The following is a 21,828-nucleotide window of genomic DNA, read 5'->3' on the forward strand; positions in this document are numbered from 1 at the left end:
TGTATCTGTTAGATATTCTGCACTTGCAACACAGTAGTGCGACACACTGTACGTGTATAATGGTAAAGTGATACAATATAAGTGTTGTCCTTTTTAAACCTATAGAAAACTATGTGTGCTGTCAATGCTCGCCACATAATACAGCAAAGAAAGATAGAGGTACCTAAATGTCCATCCTTTTCATAGGCAAAGATCAACACTTACTGTGAGATTAAATTATGTTTTCATCACTCTTAAACCGTTACCTGAAACTCAACAACTAAATTAATCAAGTCATGTTTGTATGTATATTATACAAATGATTCTTCTGTGCCTACACGGAGTTGCCAGTATATTAGGTGCGCCCAGCTAAAACTAATGCAGTGTTGATTGTGTTATACTGACTGTTAAAGAGGTGTTTCTATTATTTTGTCTATCCTGTCAATAGGCACACCAATAATACATTTTATGTACTGCAAACATCTGCCACATATGTGTAGTGATTTTAATGACAAATGGCAATTAAAACACATGATGATAATATTAAATTTGTTTTAAAAAATAACCCCCCCCGTCTCCGGCCCTGTATCTCCCTTCTCACGCACCATATGGGAGACTGCTCGTGCAACCTATCTTGCTGAAGCCGACGCGACGTCACACGAGCGGCCAGCCAATCACCGTTCCCCTCCGCCTCTTCTGCACCAATCGGGGGGAGATAGCATGTTGAAGTGACCCGTTGCACATGTGAGAGCGCAATGAAGGCAGCGCAGCGTTGATCGAAACTTTCAAAACATCTGAATTACCATCACTCTGGAAGAAAAGCACACATGAAAAAGAAGCAGACAGTCGCAGAGGACCCAGAAGAGGTAAGACTGGCGACATTTGGATTTATCTTAGCTGCTCACACGTATATGAAGGTTCCCTGCACGCTTTGCGTTTATATTTGTAATTACCTTACAGCAGGTAAGAGTTGCCTAATGTGCTTTATCTAATGTATATACACTTAATAATAACAGCTCTGGTCAAATTAAATATCAGTTAGTTAGCCTATTTTTTTTTTTGTATATATATTCCTATTGCTTACTTTAATCAGGCTGCTACTACTACTACTACTGCTACTACTACTACTACTACTACTACTCTGCTGCTACTACTACATGTTGTGTTGTCATTTTACAGATGATTCCCTCAGACTCATCTCAGAAGGAAGATGAAGCTCCCATTAAAGCCAAAAGGAGCAAACCCGAGGAAGAGGAGGAGGAGAAGGAGGAGGATGTGGTCTTTCACCCGGTGAAGCTGTCCCGCAGTGATCTGTACAGACCTCCTTCAGCAGAGGAGCTAAACCAGCTGAAGGAGGCGGAGAGCTTGTTTCACTGCAGCCTGCTCAAGATGCAGGTGAGGACCTCTGACTTCCTGGCATCATCATCATCCCATGTGACCAATATAACCGCACAAGCATTCACACACTTCTTCTTGTGAAATGTCTTATGATCTTGTTCGCCGATTAACAGATGGAGGAGCTGCTGAAAGAGGTCGCCCTGAGTGAGCGTAGGAAGCAGCGAATAGATTCCTTCATTCTGACAGTCACCGAGCTGCTCCAGGCTGTGCCAGAGTCCCCAGAGGTTGAGGTGTGTCGGCTTCGCGGTTTCCATTAATTTGTCTCTTTGCAAATGTACACACAGAAACCTGCAACCACATCTTTTGCTCAATCTCTCTATGTGTTCAGGTAAGTGACCTGTCGTGGCTGTCCGGCGCAGTCAAGGTCCCGTTCCTCCTGGTGCCCAAAGCAACAAAAGGCAAGTTCCACATGGCACCCCCTGCTTCTGTCGATCTGATCGGCAGCTACCCCCTGGGCACCTGCACTAAACCACGCATCATGGTGGATCTAGCTGTGACAATCCCAGCTGTAAGTCACCGGCCTTTTTTTTTTTTTAAATTTTATTTCATTGCATCACTTGAAGTCTTGAGAGCAATGTGCTATTGTCTCTGCCTGCTCATCTTTCTGTTATTAGGATGTCCTCCACCCGAAGGACGTCGTGAACCAGAGGTATCCGAGGAAAAGGGCTCTCTACCTTGCAGGCATGGCCGAGTATCTTGCGTCTTCCTCTGACATTGGGACCATGCGATATTCCTGTCTCCATGGGAATCGACTCCGACCTGTTCTGCTGCTGACCCCTCCAGGTATTTTAACTTTATTATGTTATATATTATATCATATTATATTTTAATAAGTATCTTTTTGGGTTGAGATCTGTTGTGTTGTCCCATCTTTCAGGTAAAGACTCTTCCAGCTTCACCGTATGTGTTCATGTGTGTCCCCCTCCTGGATTCTTCAAGCCCAACCGCTTCCACCCCCAAAGGAATAATATCAGGACAGAGTGGTACACCGGATTGCAGTCCTCGCTGTCTGGTAAGGTTGTCCATTTATACAGCTAGTTCTTCAAATTTTATCCATCACTTATAATTAGGATCAACGGAGGTTCAAATGGATGTTGGAAAATTATTTATAATAAATTGCTGTTAGAGTTTTTGACTGATGTGTTTATCCTATACGCTTTTTTCCTTCTGTATTATTCATACTATTTATTTTTATATTTAATTCCTTGTCACTGTGTGAATATAAGTTAATGTTCATTTATGGATATGTGTAGAGATGTTATGTAAGGTCAACACAGTATTTCAGTCATTTGATTTCCATATGTAGTGAATCTTTCTTAATGAATGCCAATGGTGAAAAACAATACGAACTTGGTCACAGAATCACAATTCAATCGCTTTTTCTGAGACGATGATCATATTTACATTCAAGACCACATTGTTTTTTATCTACAGTTCAACTGAAATATCACTTTTATCAAGACCAATTGTTTTCTTGTTTGTTACAGAGAGCGGTGAACCTCCCACTCCACATTACAATAGCTCTGTTCTGGGGGATTTACTGCCCAGGGCTCACCTCCAGTTCCTTTCTGCTGTCAGCTCCCAGTGCTCAGCGTTTGCTGATGGGGTGGCTTTGCTCAAAGTCTGGCTTCGCCAAAGAGAGCTGGACCAGGTTAGAGGCTTGCAGTGTCTCTTTTAATTGTTGCACAGAGTTTAGTTTCTTGTTTTTACACTGTATTAATTTATCTATCTATCTTCTGACATACCTTACCTCAATATCTTTTAGGGCACTGGTTGTTTTAGTGGCTTCCTGGCTTCCATGCTGTTGGCTTATCTGCTGACCACTCACAGAATCAGTAACACCATGACGGCCTATCAGCTGCTTCGAAACAGCTTGAACTTCCTGGGTAAGAAAATTTTAAATCTGCTAAACCACTGGTTTGTTTTAATGAAGGGTTATATGATACATAATATGACGATATTGCAGTGATTTGCTTATTGCTGTTTTGAATATCTTGCAACTTACCAACCTCTCATTCTAACCCGCAGCATCTACAGACCTCACAGTGAATGCAATTACACTAGCCAGAGATCCTGACTCTACAGCTGTGAGTGGCCTAGCTTGAATTTTAAACCGTAAACTTGTGTGCATATAGATTACTCACGCTTTTGTTTAACTCCTAAATTAATCATTATTGTCTACTTTTTTTTTTTTTTTTTTCTTTTCCCTGCAGCCATCCCTGGCAGAGTTCCACAGTGCTTTCCAGGTGGTGTTTGTTGACCCCTCAGGACATCTCAATATGTGTGCTGACATGACCGCTTGTACCTACAAACAGGTAAAGACTAAAAAAAAAAAAAACAGATTTGTTCAGACAAGATGCATTTTTCACTGGTGATATTAAGCAACAGGTTTTGACTATTTTCAAATTGGTTCTCAGCTGCAGCATGAGGCATCTGTGTCGATGCAGTTCTGGGACAACCCTACAGTGGATGGGTTCCACAGCCTCCTCATGACCCCCAAACCCATGATCAGGACAAGCGACCACGTATTCCAGTATGGCTCTGTTAATCAGCTAATGCAACAAAAACGAATTACACCCAATCTCTCTTAAATGTACTAGATAAGCAGCTTCATTTTACACCTGCCCGTCCTCATCCTGTCAGCTTTACTGATTTGTGCTTGTCATCTCCCACCCACACACAGGTTGTGTGAGCTGGTGAAGCTTCAGTCCAGCTGTAAGAAACTGAATCTCCTCAGTGAGCTGATGGACCACAGTGGAAATTACGTCCACACCGCGCTCCCTTTTATTCTGTCACTGCTTCAGCGAGGACTGGGCCAAAGGATCCACCTCCTCACCCACTCCCTCTCTCCTGCCCCAGAGGTGGGAAAGATTTGCCTTACTTAACTGGAAGAACATGCACACTGATTTTTCAATCCTAATTTCATTGAATTGATTGAATCAGTATTAATACTTTTGTAACAAGTACATTTATGAAATTCTAATTGAGCAAGTCCAAAATAAATCATATGTACAATCTTGAAGTAATTTTATTTATTGAACTTATTAACATTTTTGTTTCATCACAGTGGTCTGTGGAGAGTGATGCCCCAAAACACAAAGCCCAACCTCCTCTCTCATTCGGTTTGCTCCTAAGGCCAGAGCTGGCAGCCTCTGCCCTGGAAAGAGGTCCACCTGCAGACAGCCCCAAGGTAACCTCGCCTGTCTGTCATTTCTGTGCGTGTTTGTAGTGTTTTATTTTATGTTTTTTCCCATTGGGGTTGGTGATGCAAGTCATTTTACTCGACTCTTGTACAATATCAAGTGCAATATCAAAAGTGCTACAAAGAGGGAGCATTGAGTAGATACAAATCCATAGTGGATTTAAGAATTTTTGACTACGTAGTAGGATTGTAAACATCTTAAAGAATGTAATACTACTGTAGTAAACTAAGCAAATGTAACATTTATGGACACAACTGAGTTTCACTTCTGATTCGGCTATTGTTTGCACTTTTAAAAAGCTTGTCCTGTCGCATGCAAAAGAGACAAATCTGTTGCATGATTAGGTTAGTATTTTCTTTGATTTGTAAACTTATTTCTCATTCATCGTTGTATGTGTAACCATACTTGTGCAAAGACTCATTATTATTATTATTATTATTATTATTATTATTATTATTCTCCTGCTAGGCGGCTGAGTTCCGTCAGCTGTGGGGTTCTCGCTCCGAGCTGCGTCGTTTCCAGGATGGTGCCATCACTGAGGCTGTGCTGTGGGACGGAGAGAGCATGTGCCAAAAACAACTGGTCCCTAAACAGATCATCACACACCTGCTACAGCTGTATGTACTTCATTTTATTGGCATAGCATACTGAGAGACACAACAGACATCACATTAATACTGGTAATAATATAGTGGTTAGTTTGGTCAGTTTGTTTCTAGCTGTATTTCTAATACAAATATTCAGTATTTATCTTGATTTTGAAATCTATTTAAAATGCGTGTTTGGAACTATAATGTATGAAACATTATACCTGTACAGCTTGATACATTGTTAGCAGCCTCCACTAGATGTTTTCCTGTGATTTTTTTTATTTTTTTTTGGGTTGTTGTTTAGTGCCAAGAATTTATATTCACCTCGTGTTTACTCAGATATAGCTGACATAATTTATTAAGTCAGGAGTGTGAGTGAGTCAGTCAAGTGAAACAAATCACTAGGTTTTAATGGGATCTACATTTAGGTAGTTCATTTTACTGCAGCTCAGGTCACAGCAACTGTTGGAGGAGGAGGGGGGGGGGATTTTACTGCTAATGTCTAATGCTTTTTGTTGACTGAAAAACAACATGATTGTAGCCTCATTAGCACCAGCTAATTAATGTACAACATGGTAGAGAGAGAGAGTACCTGCTCTTTTAATAGCCCTGCCATCTCCCCATCCTCCCTGACTCATCAAAGTGTCTACCTAACTTGCTTCCCACTGCCCTACAGTGACCTTATTTCATTATTAGTATGGTAAATCAGGGTACATCTCCATCACGTAGGGTCATGCAAGTTATGCATTTCTGTTTACAAAGATCATCATGTCAACATGCTCTGGGCTCAGTCTTGTGCGCATTGTTGCAAATGTTTGTCCAGCCTCTGACAATAAAGACGGCAGTGCTACCCCAGGTACACACAAATAGTGTCTTGCCAGAGTGGCCAGTTTGGGGAACCTCGGTCCGTTCACCCTCCACCAGTCAAGAGGGTTTATGTCCAACGAGGGAGCAATGTCTCTCAAGTAGTAATCTACCTGAGCCTCAGAGTCTGTGGCATAGGAGGAACTGTAGTTGTCTCCTAGGAGCAACATCATAGTGTTTTTGGTGTCACTTTTCATTTGTGAGGGCATAGCCACCTGACTAATATCAGGTGTGATCAAGGTCTCCTGCTGTTCATCCTTTGGGCTGACGGTGGCGTTTCTCACATCTAATTTTGAAACCAGTTCGTGCAGTTTCACCTTTGCAGCCAGTCTCCCCGTTGGCGTCAGGAAGCTGAGATGTTTGTGACGAGGGTCCAGCATAGAAGCAATCAGAGCCGGTTTGGAGGCTAGGTCATTAGAGTCAACCTGCAGACAGTGAAAGGAAACACTGGTAAAGAATTTAGTAAAAAGAGATGCACGTTTATCCACACCAATCATGTTTGTCAGCATTTATTCTACTAATATCATCACTATTCAGTCAAAGCACAAATTAGTAGTCCGCAGTCAGTTTATGCTTACCTCCATGTGATTTCTAAGTGACTTCTGAACTTTCAGCTTGAACTCAGAGACCTGTTCAACGTCATTCTCTTTTGGCACAAGGTGGGTTTGAATGAGGCTGAAGGTGATTGGGTAGATGTTTGAAATGGACACCTCCGTTTCAGCAGACATGACTGTTGTTGCCCATTTGAGCGTTGCCAGCACAGGTGTGAAATTCTCTATTATCTGCCAGCAGTCATCTTCAATCTCAAGGGTCTGGGCTTCCTGTCTGTTGGTGACTGTGCGATCGGAGAGGACCGCTTTAATTGCCCACCGTTGCTCAAGTAACCGTTCGAACATATCGCAGATCGTGTCCCATCTGGCTTTGCTCGACTGGATGAGCTTGTGCTGTGGCAGGCACATCTGAACTTGCTTCTGCTCCAAGGCCTCGCTCGCCAGCAGGCTGTGATTGAAGTGCTTGACCAGTTTCCCCGCAGCAGCAATGATCCGGACTAGATCCTCACACAGCCCGTCACTCACCGCAAACTGCAGCGTGGTGGCAAAGCAAGTGGCGTAATCCCAGGTAACATGGGCACACGCATGGGCTGACAGGATGTCCTGGGCGTTGTTGTGAACACACGCAGTCACTTTTCCAGCAATACCCCAGGCCTGCACGGTTTTTAGGAGCTTCTCTGTGACGCTGTCTGTAGTAGTGTGACTGTCCGATATCTTGTGTGTGTGCAGCACTGCTGACCTTCCCTGCCAGTCCTCTGTTATGAATGAACAGAAAACTGTAATGTACCTCTGAAAAGGGAGGGCTGTCCAGAAATCAGCAGTGAGAGCCACTTTCTCCACTTTACCCAGCTGCACCACAAGCTCCTCCGCCTTCTCGTGGAAATGGCCTTCAATGAGGCGTATAATATCCCCTGCAGAGGGCATTTTATAATTATGCACAGTGTATGCGAGGAGCTCGCGAAAACCCTCCCCAGTGACCATGCTGATGGGAAGCATGTCCTTCTCTATCATTCTGGAGATGAGTTCAGTCACCTCTGTGTGTGTTGCCAGTGACACGCCATCATTGGGCATCGTGTCCGGATGCTTGTTCTTGATGTGGTACATCATGCTGGTGGTGCTGCTCCTGTATTTCAGCTTCGTGTCGCACATCGTGCAGTGAACCTCGTCGTCCACTTTGACGAAAATGTCCCAAACAGAGCTCCGCTTGAGCCGCTTCCTCTCGCCACAGTCACGCTCAGGGGGGTTGCTGCTCAGGCTCATGTTCGGAGACATGACTGCAACCTGCATGATGTCCGAACCGACGCTCCTGTCCTCCTCCATGCACTGGACGGTACAAATCACGGGTTTCTCGTCCTCGTCCAGCGGGGTCGGGGACTGATGGTGCCTGCTCATGTGGTTAATCATGGAGCTCGTAGCTCCGCCGCAGTACTTCAGCTTGGCGTCACATTTCATGCAGCGCACAAAGTTCCCCACTTGTTCAAAGCAGTCCCACACGGAGCTCCGTCTCCTCCCCGTACGCTTCATGGTCCGTGCAGCCGGCTATGTCTAATGCCTGGCCCGAGTGTTTTTTTTAACGTTAGCGAGTTAGCTGGTGTTAGCGCCTCCCGTCCTCGCAGGAGAGAGAGAGAGAGAGAAAGAGAGAGTGGGTCTTTTTTTTTTTTTTTTTTTTTTTTTAGGGGTAATAAAAAGAGGCCAGTTTGTCAGCGGTTTCACTTCGGCGTGTGCCGTTCAGATAGTGACAGTGGGGTGAGTGGAGGTATGAGTCTGCCGAGTTTTTAAAAGGGAAAACTAATATATGTGTTTTTAATCACCAGGCATGCAGATGTCCCCGAGTCCTGTGTGCGGTATGTGGGGGCGATGGTGGATGACGTCATCAAAACGGGAAGTGAGGTAACGCGCTACGATTTATTTATTTATTTTTTTGTTTTGTTTTTTTTAATAGACGGCAAATTCAATATAAAATCGGTTAGACTAATTGAAAATATAATATAGCTTTTTATGTGTTGTGTGATGCTTTAAACCGCGCCCTGTCTTTGTTTAACCATATACAACATTTCCTACTGATTTTTTAAATGTTATTTTATTTTTATTTTTTTATTTGTTGGTAAAGATCTGTAATTAATTCCGTTTAAAAAAATATTAATTATTATTAATGACAAATTCATGAAAACAATGGTCCCCAGTTGGTTCTCAACCTTTTTGGTGTCAGTCATCCCCAGATTGATACACATCAGGCAGCAGACCTGTATGTGATAAAGAGTAGTCTCAGGAATCCTTGTCTGGTACGTTATTCCATAACTGTCTGTACTGTAGATTGGCAGATTAACAGTGAAGAGTGTGAAACATATGGACTCTCACTGGGCTAACCTATAGTCTGCAAAATGTAAATAGTTCCCATTTTTCTGGGGACCCCTGGAACCCCTTAAGAAACCCTCAAGGTCTCTGGACCCCAGGTTGAGAACCACTGCTGTAAACCACCAAAATTGGGTGTGAGTGTTGCTGTTTCATCACTAAATAAATATACTCTCTAATAATGTGTATGTATGGCATGTGTTTGATGTTTATTGTGCTCTTCAGGTGCCTAGTACTGGAGAGGAGGAGAGTTTACTGGTAGTTCAGTCCTATGATGACCTGAGTAGAAAACTGTGGAGGCTGGAAGGTCTTCCCCTCTCCATCACAGCAGTACAAGGAGCCCACCCTGCACTCAGATACACACAGGTAAAGCCTCTTGTTCTCAACGGGGGACTGCTCTCATTAATGCAGTGGTGGTAGTAGTAAAATACGAGACACCTCCACAAAGCAACTCTAGTTTAATGAGCTTTTATAAGTTATTTATAGCTGTGGTTATTGTTGATTTTAAATTGTGGTTTCTTGCAGGTCTTTCCCCCTGTGCCACTGAAGCTGGACTATTCCTTCTTTGACAGAGAAAAGACTTCCAGATCATTGGTGCCAAAGGAAAACAAACCTTGCCCTGCTTATATCACACCTATCACAGGTTAGTTAACACTTGTTAAATCTGCTGAAAACTACATCTAGACTACCGTAGAAAAAACTTTATCACTGAAACGTAACTGCATCTGAGTTATCTTTTTCTTGAGCGGCTACACATTTGTTCACTGCCACTTCACCACAGACGTTTAACTAAAGAAACTCATTCACCAGTGTATTGTTAACCATGTTCTTGCAGTGATCTGTCACATGGAGGGGAGTGGAAAGTGGCCTCACGACCGCCTCGCCATCCGCCATATCCGGGCTGCCTTCAACATCCGTCTGGGAGAGTTACTCAAGAAACACCATAATTATACGTGCAGGTCCTGCCCCACACACCTGGATGTCTGGAAGGTATATTTTTGAGTTGGTGCACATGTCTCATACAGGCCAGGCTATTTTTTTTTAATGACTGTTCAGTCTTTTATTTATGCTGTCATCTTTCCCTCTGTTTATGTATCCAGGATGGCTTGGTGTTCCGCATCCAGGTGGCATACCATCGCGAGCCACAGGTGCTGAGGGAGAGCGTGAATGCCGAGGGGCTGCTGGTTGTAAGGGACAACGAGGAGGCTCAGGCTCTAGAGATGGAAACCATTCACAAGCCTCTACTTACCAGCACACTGCATGGGTAAAATTAAAACAGTAACACAAAGTAGTATGTGTGTGTTGTGTGAGAAATCAGGGTTGTAGGGTTCCTATTAGTTCCCTCAGTCTTTTCCAACCCTACACATTGCTGTCATACACATTAACAGTTAGTTTTGGTTATATGCCTTCCCTTTCTTCAACTTTTGTCATTTTTTTTCTTCCTTTGTGTCCCCTTCTTTTTGTCTCTTTCTTGTTTTGTCATTATTTTGCTTGTCCTTCATTCACCAATTCCTTACTTTTTTGCTCCAACTTATACGTTACCCAACTTGTTGTTGGCAGGCTCCAGCAGCAGCACCCATGTTTTGGGGCAGTGTGTCGCCTGGCCAAACGCTGGCTGGGGGCTCAGCTCTTCAGTGACGACATCACAGAGGACACGGCAGACCTTTTGGTGGCGTCGCTTTTCCTGCAGCCCGCACCCTTTACTCCTCCCGGGTAACTACTGCCTTTTTTAATCTCTGTAAAATCTGTCCACCTCCTCAGCCTCATTTGTGGATGTGTACTTTTCACTTCCCTTTGTTCGTTCAGTAGGTCATGTGAGTGAATTTCTCGTCTTCCTCAGTTCTCCCCAGGTCGGCTTCCTTCGTTTCCTTCATCTGCTTTCCTCCTTTGACTGGAGGAATAACCCGCTGGTAGTCAACCTTAACAACCAGCTCACAGGCAAGCTCTCTCTCTCTCTCTCTCTCTCTCACTCACTCACTCACTCACACCCCTTTTTCCTTCTATGTTACACAAACAAATCCCCTCTGACCTCTTTCTATATATACCCCCGACACACTTTAACATCCTGCTCACATGCATCGCTGTTTCAACGCCAAGTTTAATTGTTGTTCAACTCTCTCTCTCTCTGTCTGTCACGTGTAGCTGCCGACTACACAGAGATCAAGAATGACTTCATGGCCTCCAGGGAGTCTCTGCCTGTCATGTTTATAGCTACGCCTAAAGACAAAACACTATCTATGTGGACCAAAAGAGCACCGAGTGTACAGGTCAGTGGAACACACAAAGTATGCAACTTACACGACAACACATTTAATAGCATTCAATAATGGATTCAAAAATAAAATCTTACATTTGGTCAGTGATCAGAAAAAAAGACAAAATTGAATACTTGAGAACTATACCATCACATAGATCACAGTGATTTTTACTGTGGTTTCTGTTAGATTTGTAACAGACGGAGAGTATCACAAACAGCGGTGCAGAAAAGAGTTGCATGTTCTCGGCGGAGAGCAGTCGCATAGTTTCCCGATCCTGGATCCTTTCCTGAGAGCACACACGTCTCCTGGATCACACTGAAAAAATATGAAACCATAATAATCAAACTAACCAAAATTAAAGTAAGACTTATGGACAGTAAATGTCTCTGCAAAGATAATGAATATATTGGTCTGGAGTGATTTTAGAAATTGACATAATTCCAAGATGAGTTATTGCGTTACATACCACTGGCACATAGCCATGCTTTTTTCTTAGAACTGGAAACTGATTGTTCTGAAGTCTCTCCAAAACTTGATGTAAATCATTGATCTGCAAATGCAAATCGTCACATAACACTTTATAAACATTAAAATACCATCAGAATATTAAATAATAAACAATAGTCTAAAGAATTTAGAGAGAATATCTGACAAGAATGTTTACATTATATCCACAACCTACAAAACGTCCTAAAAGCACTACTAATGTTTTTGGGAGACCATCAGCTGTAGCTCACCAGTTGCTTTTCATTGCTGTCCTCTGTCGTAGTGAAATAAGGTAAATGTTTGGTATTATACTCCTCTGTTTGGATGTGACCGTAGCTGTAAAAGAGTCCAGTGGCACACAGTAGCGTACAGAAAAGGTACACACAGCAGCTTCCCATGGTGCGTAGCTGACCCAGATAAGCTTCCTGTGTTTGCCCACTTCACTCTTACAAGTCCAACATTAACACTGAGCCTCTCCCAGCATCCTGCTTTATAACGGTGGCGGAGAGCAGGAACTTTGTTTTCTGTGACGTCCTAACAGAGACGTCATTGCAGGGTTAATTCACCGTGTTTAGACTGATTTCCATTTTACCTGGTTATTTGGTTGCTCGGGTTGTATATATCAGTTTCTTGTTGAATTCACATGCCCTTCTGCAGACTTCCAGAACACATGAAAATGTGTTTTAAAACAAATAGCTGAGTTAGTTAGTTAATTATCCTGGTTCAGTGCATGTGTGGTTGTCTCAGTGCCTCTGAATGACCACTAGGGAGCAGATTGTGATAGAATTATTCACTTAACCGAATGAACTTTTGAGTTTCTCTGAATACTCAAGATGCAGAAAATTCCTACACAGCCATGACCGTAGAAATGTTAATCACAATAATAATTATCTTTGCACATAACATGATTTATAACTGAACCCTGAAAGAGATTTTAAGTTGGTTTGAACTCAATTGTACATTTCTTTGATGAATGAACATGTGTTATAATCTGGAGTATCCACCATCAGGTCAAATAACTGAAATAAATGGGTTTCAGAAGAATTTTAGTAAGAGGAAAGTCACTTTTAACATTTAACAAATGCCTAAGAGGCCAAAAGACTTATAATTAGCATATAATAGTACAAATGGGATCATAATATGTTGGAATTTAATATAGTACATTTATGGGACAAGGAAACAAGTTTCCTCACCCATATGTAGATATCATGTATTATAGTTGTTGTTGAATGTCATAGGGAGGAGGAGATCCCAAATAAGTGTATAAGCCAGTATGTTGAGTTACCTAATCAAGTCATGTCAGTTAAAACAATTATAGTAGGCGGCTCCTTGTAATACTCTTCCAAGAATTGCAGTATAATGTTATTGATGTTGTGATTCCCTTTCGGTGTGTGTAGTTGTTGCCTTGTTTCTTGGAAATTGGTTATATTCCAGCACTACAACCAGAGCAGTGGTATATAAATGATATGACATATCAGGATATTTTCTGCTGAGGTGCTTCAGCATGTCCGAAGCGAACCTGTTTAACCATCAGATGTTATATTTTGGTTGTGTGCGTTCAGATGCTGCAGCGTGTGGTGATGTTGGCTGCAGAGAGTCTTAAGGTACTGGAACATCAGCTGATGGACGGCAGCCAGATACAGGATGTCAGGGTTGGTATAAAAAAAAAAAAAAAAATCACTCAAGTTCTCAATTACTCACCACTCCATTGTCTTAATCCACTATCTGAATTAACTATGCTGTAATATTTCAACCATGTAATGCACCCATCTGTGTTTGTGCAGGTGGTCATGCGCCCTCCTCTAGATGCCTATGATGTGTTGATCCATCTGTACCCCAAGCAGGTTCCTCTGCTCAGCCAGGCAGTGGACCCTCCCGCTGTCACCTTCAGCAGGGGCGTCATGACTAGTGGTGTGGCCCTTTCTGGAGGGGTCATGCCTGTCATCGACTACAACCCCGTGTCTCTCTACCTGGCAGAGCTCCAAGTAAGTCTTTTCTGTTTGGGATGTTAAAAGGAAGGTGTGGTCTTCATAACGTCTTGTTGCCACAGGATGAGGAAAGCTGTGTAGCAGGATTTACACATGCAAGTTGCAGCTCCCAGAAGTGCTTTTCCAGCTACCTGGCATTAAAGTTAAACATGGATCAAGATAAATACCCAGTGAAAAACAGGATGTACTGCATTGTTTGCAAAAACACCCATGCTTGATTTCTGTGAATTTAGACTGCAGGAACAATGTTCATATTTCTCTGAACTTCTGAGGAGCTAACTTTACAGCATATTGTTTATGTTCTTCACCTTCTCCATACATTCTTTTGCATATTACTCATATGTTTAAAGATATTCCTCAGCCAGAACACTTCAGAAATGTTGTGTTGGGGAAGTAAACTTAAATAACTGACTGATATGGTTTTTTGATTAGTTTTGTTTTGACAGTAGTTTCACAGATGCCATATTGCCATATTTAATATAGTTTGGTTTTGGGCTAGAGTACAGCAACAAACAGATTTTGTCATATTGTGTCCTGAACTTCTACCCAATTTATTTTCAGGAGGCTTTTGGAGACCTAGCTCTCTTCTTCTGTGATCCCTATGGTGGAACAGTGATCGCAGTTTTATGGAAGCCGAAGGCCTTCATCCCAGTGCCCTTTAAGGTAAGTCACTCATGTCAAACAAACAACACAAATGTCATCTTCCTTATTTCACTCACATGTCAACATCCACCCCTCTGACCTAATGTTCCTTCATCACACATCACAGACGTCACAGGTGTCTGCTCGGAGGGTCGAGGTGACTGGAGAGGAAGCAAATACCTTTCCCAATGTCGAAGCAATACTGGAAGACTTCCGGGTCATGGGAAAGGACATGGTCAAATCAGTGGAAGCAAGGACTGAGAAATGGTCATTTTAGACAAAAGATGTACACACACCAGATTCACCAGCTATATTATATTTTAGCATTTTCACCAGAGAAGGTACAGTGATACCTTTGTTTTGTTTGTGCTTGACGTCAAACAGAACAATGGAAACATGTCTACTGTAAACATGATCAAATTATCTTAACAATATTATGTGTTAATAATGTTGCTGTTAAAGACCAACCACATGTTTGTTTTGTTGAAGCTGTATGATGTCTAATAAATACATACCTACTCTTTTGATTTATATTTCATTCTTTTGCTTGACTGCTTATTAGTCCATCCATCAGTGGATGAAATTTAGACAAGATAAGATGAGCCTTTATTGATCCCAAAAGGAGGGATTCTTTTACAGTTATCTAGTAGTTAGTGAGGTGACTCATTGTCTATTGAACACTAATAAGCAAGTTCTAAAACAGTATTAACACGTTGCCTGGCATGTCTGAAAGTGGTTGAAAAACCAGAACCATTATTTACCTAGTCAGTTATTAAACCACAAGGCTTAAGAGATTAAAAAAAGGTAGATTTGCACCAATGAGAAATCACAAAAGAACTGCTATAAATATATTTTTCAGATTTTCCAAGGAAATAATATATTACAGTAACAGGATGCATCATGCTGCAATCAGATAGCAGCAATTTGTGCATTAGTCAGTCATATCAAGACCTGACATGACTGCAGATGGACTGATGGGCTTCTTTTGCCATGCTACGTGCTGGGATTACGGGATATGTAGCTCACTCTTCTACTGAACATTATTATACCTCGTAAATTATTTTAAACCACAAGGCTTAAAAGAGATTTAAAAAATAGATTTTAACTGATGAACTGGAGATTTTACTTGCGCTGCTTGTAGGACTTGACCTGAAATTAACTGTGTTAATCATTCATTTCAGTGTGTAGTTGTAGTTTCAGAGGTCGTCTTCTATACCAGCTTTGAGTCTTCTGGCCTCACCTGCCTTGATGCCATCACCTCGGTATCCTGCAGCAAAGAATGTTGCTCTAGCTACTACAGACCAGAAAAAAAGATCTGCAGAGGCCTGTTGCACACACTGAAGGATCTGAGTCAGTTTGTGAGTCCAGTCCAGTTATTTATTATTTTTTTCATTGATTTGGACTCCAAGGTGTATGAGTCAAACCTCTTCCTCTCCCTGGCTGATAACTGGGACAGGGGACCGCATATTACCCTGGCAGTCCACCACCATTTCTTTGGTCTCGCTCATATTGAGTTTAAGGTGATTGCACCATGTGCCGATTGTTTTAAGATCTGTAATTTAAAAAGCATTATTATCCCTGAAAATTGGTATAATCTGAGATTGGTATAAAGATTTCTACAGGTTCCTACATGCAACTTTTGGAATACCCACCCTCTTCTGATTTAGCAGGAATTCCAGCAGGAACTTCTGAATTGTCATTGGGTAGCCTGGAGCTTTCACCTCACAATCTCCCATCTATGTCTGTACTTGTCATTTCTGATTAGGCTAATGTACAAAACAGGTGGATATGAAAGTCACACCCTCTGCGACAATTAGCCGGCAGGTGACAAAACAATAAAGCCTCTCCTGGAGTTCCAGAGTTGAAAGAAAATAGAAAATGGGGTTACATTCATACACAGTAAAACTTATTTTACATTGACCCTTTGATATCATATTGAAATAAAGTTGACCTGTGCATCATATTCTGTAACAACCTGGATGCATGTAGTGTTTGAGACTGCTTGTTGCGTGACAATCTCTCTCTCACTCTCTGTTAGGTTCGTCTAAGTTTTCAGTTGAATAGCTTCCACACGTTACTGAAAGGACAATAAAATCTGAGGTGTATGAGAGGGTTGTGATTAGTGCTAGGTATAAAATGTAGTTGAAGAGTGAAGGCATACTTGGCACTGTCACATTATGTTCTGAACACATTTGTCCTTGTCTTGTAGTAGAAAAATATATGTGAAAAGTTTGGACAAAAACCAAAATACAAGATGACGCTGTTTCTAGTGATAAAGAAAAGTGAACTGTAAAACCATGAAAAGGCAATTTCTCTGTCTTCTGTAGAAACAAAAAAAAAAATCTGATTACTTTGATGATCAATTTGATGGTCTACCGTACAGCATCATCACTGTTTACACATCACACATTAGTTAGAATAAGGAAGTTTTGGTTGGTGAAGTATTGCTCAAAATGGTAAACAATCAGTGGCGTGCACTGGGGGTGGGCGGATGCTTGGGAGCCAAAACGCGTGCTAAAGTGCTCTCAAGTGCCCTCTCGGGAGCCAAAACACGTGCTAAAGTGCCCTCTCATGAGCCAAAAGTGTGCTAAACTGCCCTCAAGTGCCCTCCTGGTTGGCAAAATACACTAAATTGCCCTCTTGGGTAGAAAAAACACTCTACTGCCCTCTTCTAAGTTCTATTATTAGGTAGAGATGCTGCCTAAAAGAGGTGCTAAATATGGTGTTAAAATGCACTAGAATACAGGAAATGAATTATTGATAATGGCACCCCCTACACCTGGGGATTTATTTCCTTCATACGTTCATGTCACTTGTGTTCTTCACAGGCCATTATAATGTGCACATTTATGTGGATAACTGATCTAACAACGAATCTAACCTGAGTGTCCCTCTAGTTAGTCTGTGAGGACACGCTTTATAATGTGCCCTTTATATAACATGTAACGTTTCTAAAGCCCTGCCCTTCAAAAAGTCTGTGCACGCCACTGTAAACAATACAGCATTATAAAAAATCTTAATTGACAAGCTGACACATCCAGCTGTGTCATAGGAAGTGTATGTGTTTGTGTGTCTGTGGCTGTTGACATATGAAGCATGTTTTTTTAATTACAGCGTAATTATAGAGAAAGTGGGAATGTACTAGAAGAGACATGCTTTATGCACACACACACAGGTATGACACAGAGAGTGCTATACAATATAGTATCTAAACTTGAGAACGTGCAGAACATGCTTGTATGACATATTTCACAATCATCTTTCCCCAAGTTGCCGTCTGAAATAACAATATTGTGTCTTTATGAACATGTACAAACACTTCTGGGGATGATTCACTAAACAGTTACCAAAACTACTGTGAGGAACCTGAGGAAATTACATATTACAGTGCCACAGAATACATGACTCTGTAACCTGATGGTAAAGTAGGGTGTATCAGTCAGTCACATCAAGACCTGACATGACTGCAGATTCCTTCAGTCCACTGTTTGGACTGATATTGTGTATTTTGCCATGCCACACATGAAGTTATTATATGTGGCTCACAGTTCTATTGAAAATTAATAAGCAAGCTCTGACAGTTTTTCAATGGACTGATGTATCTTAAAAGACTGAAAGTGGTTGAAAAACCAGAACCACTGCTACCTAGTTTTTTTTTAACCACAAGGCTTAAGAGATCAAAAAAGGGTAGCTTTGAAACAATGAACTGTGCTACCTGTAGGACGTAGCATGAAGTGTATTAATCTGTTAATATTTTCAGTGTGTAGTTGTTGCTAACATTATCTGAGTCTGGCCTGAGGCGGTGGGTGCTGACTGTCTGACAGATATCAATCTTTCGTCTCCTGCCTGCATCTGTCCTGTCCTCCAGCACCTGATTGAAAACAACTGCCACACTGGCACTCCTGCTCGAGACAAACACATCTGGTAGACACATGGTACATATGGCCATCAATCACAAACAGTGATCAGTGCCATTTTCTATGGACCTCAGGCTTGTGGGAAAAAAACATGAAAAAACTTTTTGTATCAAACAGCAACGCTTAATTGTTAGGACTTGTTTTTGCGGAAAATTGACAAAAATTTGTGTTGGTTTTATAGCTTTTGCTTAATGTTTGTGGGTACCACCATTCTTTTCCCTTTCCAATTTACTGTCCTGTTTCTGAGCCAAACTATTCCAGGAAAAGTTGTTTAAAACCATGTGGCCCAAAAATGCAGCTCCTCTGGCCTTCTAGATGGGATTTCCTCTGGAAGCCTAAAGGGGTAAACTGAATCAGAAAGACATATACAAAGTACAAATATGTGAAAACACACTCCTAAATCTAAATTTGTAGAAGATGACAACCGTGGTCAGCCTAACATTTTTACAAGAAATATGCTAGCACAGCTTAAGTATTAGGATTCTGGAGCGACATACTAGGTTTATGCCTTGAGAATGAATAACCACCACAAAATAAAGGGATCTAAATCCAAAATACCTGTACAAAACTAATGTTTTTATAAAGTACCATTTAAACTTAGTATATTTTCCAAACCTGCACAGTTGTCTGCACAGGATGGCTTTCATCTTGTCCTTTATCATCTTTCATGTCCAGTTCCATCCTGAATATAGAGCTGGCCTTCCTTGATGCCACCACCCCAGCTAACCACAGCAAAGAATGTTGCACTGGCTACTACTGACTAGTTAAAGATCTGCAGGAGCCTGTTGCACTCACAGAGTCCACCCTCTCCCTGGATGATACCTGGAACAGGGCATCTCCTACTTCTCTGGCAGTCCACCACCAGATATTTGGCCTTGCTCATATTGAGTTTCATGTGCCAAATTGTGAAGAGGAAATAATTAGTAGATTTTTTTTTTTTTTTTTTTTTTTCTAAATCTGTGATTACTTGAAAAAACTGATACAAAATCTGAGACTGGTGTAAGCAAGTTTTGGGAATTCAACTCTGGGAATTACCACACACCTCTGATTTACCAAGAACTCAAGCCATTTTGAAATTTCATGCCGTAGACTGGAGTGTCTGGTTTCAATCTGGTTCACAAGAATATAAATAATAAAATAATAAAATAAAATAACCGTTGATTTCTGGACCTGGTCACCTAGCAACCAAAGCCTGCAGCTCACAAGCTTGACTGTGAACAGGTATTACTCTCCAATGTCGTTTTTCGGTCGACTACTCCTCCTGCGGTTTTGGTCGCACATACACAAAAAAGGTATCAAAACGTGTGGCTCGGCCGGGAGATTAGTGCTATGACTTTTCTAACCGTTTCACCATAACAGTTTGCCGATAAATCGCCAAAAACCAGGCCAGAAAAATTAATGGGTGTGTATTGGTAGAATTCTCACAGCTAGAGTGCGTGACTTTATCACTAGAGTGTAGACAGAGAGAAAAATTTGTCAAAAAATAAATTGGTAAACTGCTCTCAAGGCCACAAATGTCCCTCTACAGAAATAATTTATAGATAGAAACGTAGGTAAATCCATTGGGGTCGCAGTGATACCACTGCTGAAGCTGTCAGACAAATAGTTTTGGCGGGAAACGCACTGATGCGCCAGCCACACCGTCTCACGGCCCCATCTAATCCCATGTTAATTGGAGAGAAGAAATTTTGAAAGGAGCTCGTTGCATCCATTTCTTTCTCAATCTCCTGAGGTCCCGTTTTTTAACTTTAGCCACTGAAACCCGGCAGTCTTATGGTCAACAAGATGACGATGCTCACGGTCTTTTCGGTTTTCATTTCGGTCGTTTTTTGGTCATTCCTGCCCAATGGTTCGAGGGGGTTCATTTTGAGATTTTCTGTCTCTCTCAGGAGACTCAAGTGCTGTGGCCTCCCCTGGTTGCCACGACAACCAAAGCCTTCCTGTGAACATACACATACACGCACACACATAGCTAGCTACAGAGGAGTATTTAAGGTATTAATAAGAGAATGACAAGGGATTAATCATAGATATATATACTGACTAGATGTCGCCTTGACTACTGCTGTTCATTGGAACGAATGCGTCAATAGAGACGCCATCTTGCAGCGGGGATCCACCCCCCTTTAATGCATTAGCGTCAGTTTTTTAGTTTTTTTGGTTTGCTCCAACAAATTTAAGCTTTTGATATTAATATAATCTACTTCAAAATGTAATGCCTAGTACTAGTAGGCGTAGTTTTATTATTCTTCCACTTAATAGTATGTGTATTTGCTTTTACACCTGTATTGTACTCATATCTAATGACAATCACAAAAAAATCCGACCTAAAGGCTTCATAGCTCAATATTTCATGAAGTACCTTTTTGACGGCCGTGCTTTTATTTTGAAAACGTCGCCGAACCAACCATAGATATATATACTGAAACATGAGACTGAAACAATAAAATTTCAAAACCAGAAATATACTTTCGTAACATTCAATATCATAACACACATTCTCACCTGTGAAATATTATCCCTTGCTGTTTGTTTTTTCGAACATCCATAAGCAGCACAAAAGTCCGGCATCTCTAGAGCTGATCTGAACGCGGGAAAACTAATTTGGCGCATGCTAGAGAGGAAGACATGGTATTAATATACAGGCCAGAGCCAGGCACACTCAAAATTTCTTTAGGAATTTTCTAGTTACATATAAAGTTTACATATACATTACATTACAGTACAACTGCTGTTCATTCATTGGTCCCCTGATAGTAAGTAATGTCAAGACCTGGAGATAAGGCTAACACCATAAGACAAACAAAAGACAATGCCTTGCACTTACATTCATATCTGTGTAAATACATAGTCTTCAACCCATCTGACCTGCAAGGGCACAGCACTGTGGGAGGAACTTAAGGGAGAGCCAGAGATCCCACTTTCCCTGCCGAGTAACTACTTGTTGGTTAATATTTCCCACTAAACTCAAAGTACCTGGCACATAGTTTCATCCAACTATTATGTTCACCTTATTTGTGTTGGCTTGGATCACATTAAATTTCACCTCTTTGGAAAACAGTACTCTATATTAGTCCATCATCTTCCTCCGTCTCCGTCTTCGTCTCCATGGAGGGTGTAGTGAAACTGTTCAGTGTTGCACAACATTCATGACACATGTAGGTATGACGACGGTACTGCGACTGACATGACTCAGATTGCCTCAGGGGCCTTCAGTGACGAAACAAGTCACATATCTATCATATGCTGAACCATTGTTTTTCCCATGCTCTCATTGAGATACATTCTGCATGGCAGTGAAGTAGAATATTTTCACAAAAGGGATACATTTATTCTGATTAAGCTATTTGTTTATTGCAGTGATACTTAAAATCTGCACTGCAGGTTTAAGTTCTCTACAGCAAATAATCTATACAGGTATTTGTGTGCAAAATAGTTTTGTAGTTTAATGTTACGGTGATCCAAGTTGATAATGTACTCCACTGTCACAACAAAACAGGCATAGTCCAAACAGAACAAAAGACATCAAAACAGAGTAAAGAAATGGTACACTGATTCCTACTGATAGAGGCATGGCTGGAAATGTTCTCACACCTCTAT

At 41.5% G+C, this 21,828-nt stretch overlaps 2 protein-coding genes across 3 annotated transcripts; one reads left to right on the forward strand and one right to left on the reverse strand.

Annotated features, from left to right (window-relative positions):
- The first annotated feature begins 678 nt into the window (after positions 1-678).
- nol6 (nucleolar protein 6 (RNA-associated)) lies at positions 679-14,838 on the forward strand. The gene is made up of 26 exons (XM_051423729.1): positions 679-845; positions 1,159-1,374; positions 1,491-1,607; positions 1,706-1,885; positions 1,992-2,160; positions 2,255-2,389; positions 2,865-3,028; positions 3,143-3,263; positions 3,406-3,464; positions 3,591-3,692; positions 3,795-3,910; positions 4,061-4,238; positions 4,445-4,567; positions 5,049-5,197; positions 8,400-8,475; positions 9,163-9,303; positions 9,463-9,580; positions 9,773-9,927; positions 10,038-10,201; positions 10,498-10,650; positions 10,778-10,875; positions 11,080-11,204; positions 13,244-13,333; positions 13,466-13,666; positions 14,231-14,332; positions 14,439-14,838. Exons 1-26 carry the CDS (start codon positions 807-809, stop codon positions 14,586-14,588), a joined length of 3,441 nt encoding a protein of 1,146 aa, XP_051279689.1. The 5' UTR covers positions 679-806; the 3' UTR covers positions 14,589-14,838.
- Positions 5,197-8,411, reverse strand: LOC127376654 (E3 SUMO-protein ligase ZBED1-like). Of its 2 annotated transcripts, none has more exons than XM_051423756.1 (2): positions 6,613-8,407; positions 5,197-6,459 (listed from the first exon to the last, which is right to left on the reverse strand). In XM_051423756.1, exons 1-2 carry the CDS (start codon positions 8,107-8,109, stop codon positions 5,911-5,913), a joined length of 2,046 nt encoding a protein of 681 aa, XP_051279716.1. In that variant the 5' UTR covers positions 8,110-8,407; the 3' UTR covers positions 5,197-5,910. The 2 variants fall into 2 exon arrangements, with proteins under 2 accessions (XP_051279716.1, XP_051279717.1); XM_051423757.1 differs by having other exon boundaries at positions 6,440-6,481; positions 6,613-8,411.
- Positions 14,839-21,828: the final 6,990 nt, after the last annotated feature.

Source organism: Dicentrarchus labrax, unplaced genomic scaffold, assembly GCF_905237075.1.
Source record: "Dicentrarchus labrax unplaced genomic scaffold, dlabrax2021, whole genome shotgun sequence".
Taxonomy (NCBI): Eukaryota; Metazoa; Chordata; class Actinopteri; family Moronidae; genus Dicentrarchus; species Dicentrarchus labrax.

Coding starts and splice junctions, on each gene's coding strand:
- nol6 (XM_051423729.1), top strand. CDS start 807: ATGAAAAAGAAGCAGACAGTCGCAGAGGACCCAGAAGAG. Junction 4,239..4,444: donor CCCTCTCTCCTGCCCCAGAG/GTGGGAAAGATT, acceptor GTTTCATCACAG/TGGTCTGTGGAGAGTGATGC. Junction 4,568..5,048: donor CACCTGCAGACAGCCCCAAG/GTAACCTCGCCT, acceptor TTCTCCTGCTAG/GCGGCTGAGTTCCGTCAGCT.
- LOC127376654 (XM_051423756.1), bottom strand. CDS start 8,109: ATGAAGCGTACGGGGAGGAGACGGAGCTCCGTGTGGGACTGCTTTGAA. Junction 6,460..6,612: donor CACTTAGAAATCACATGGAG/GTAAGCATAAAC, acceptor CACTGTCTGCAG/GTTGACTCTAATGACCTAGC.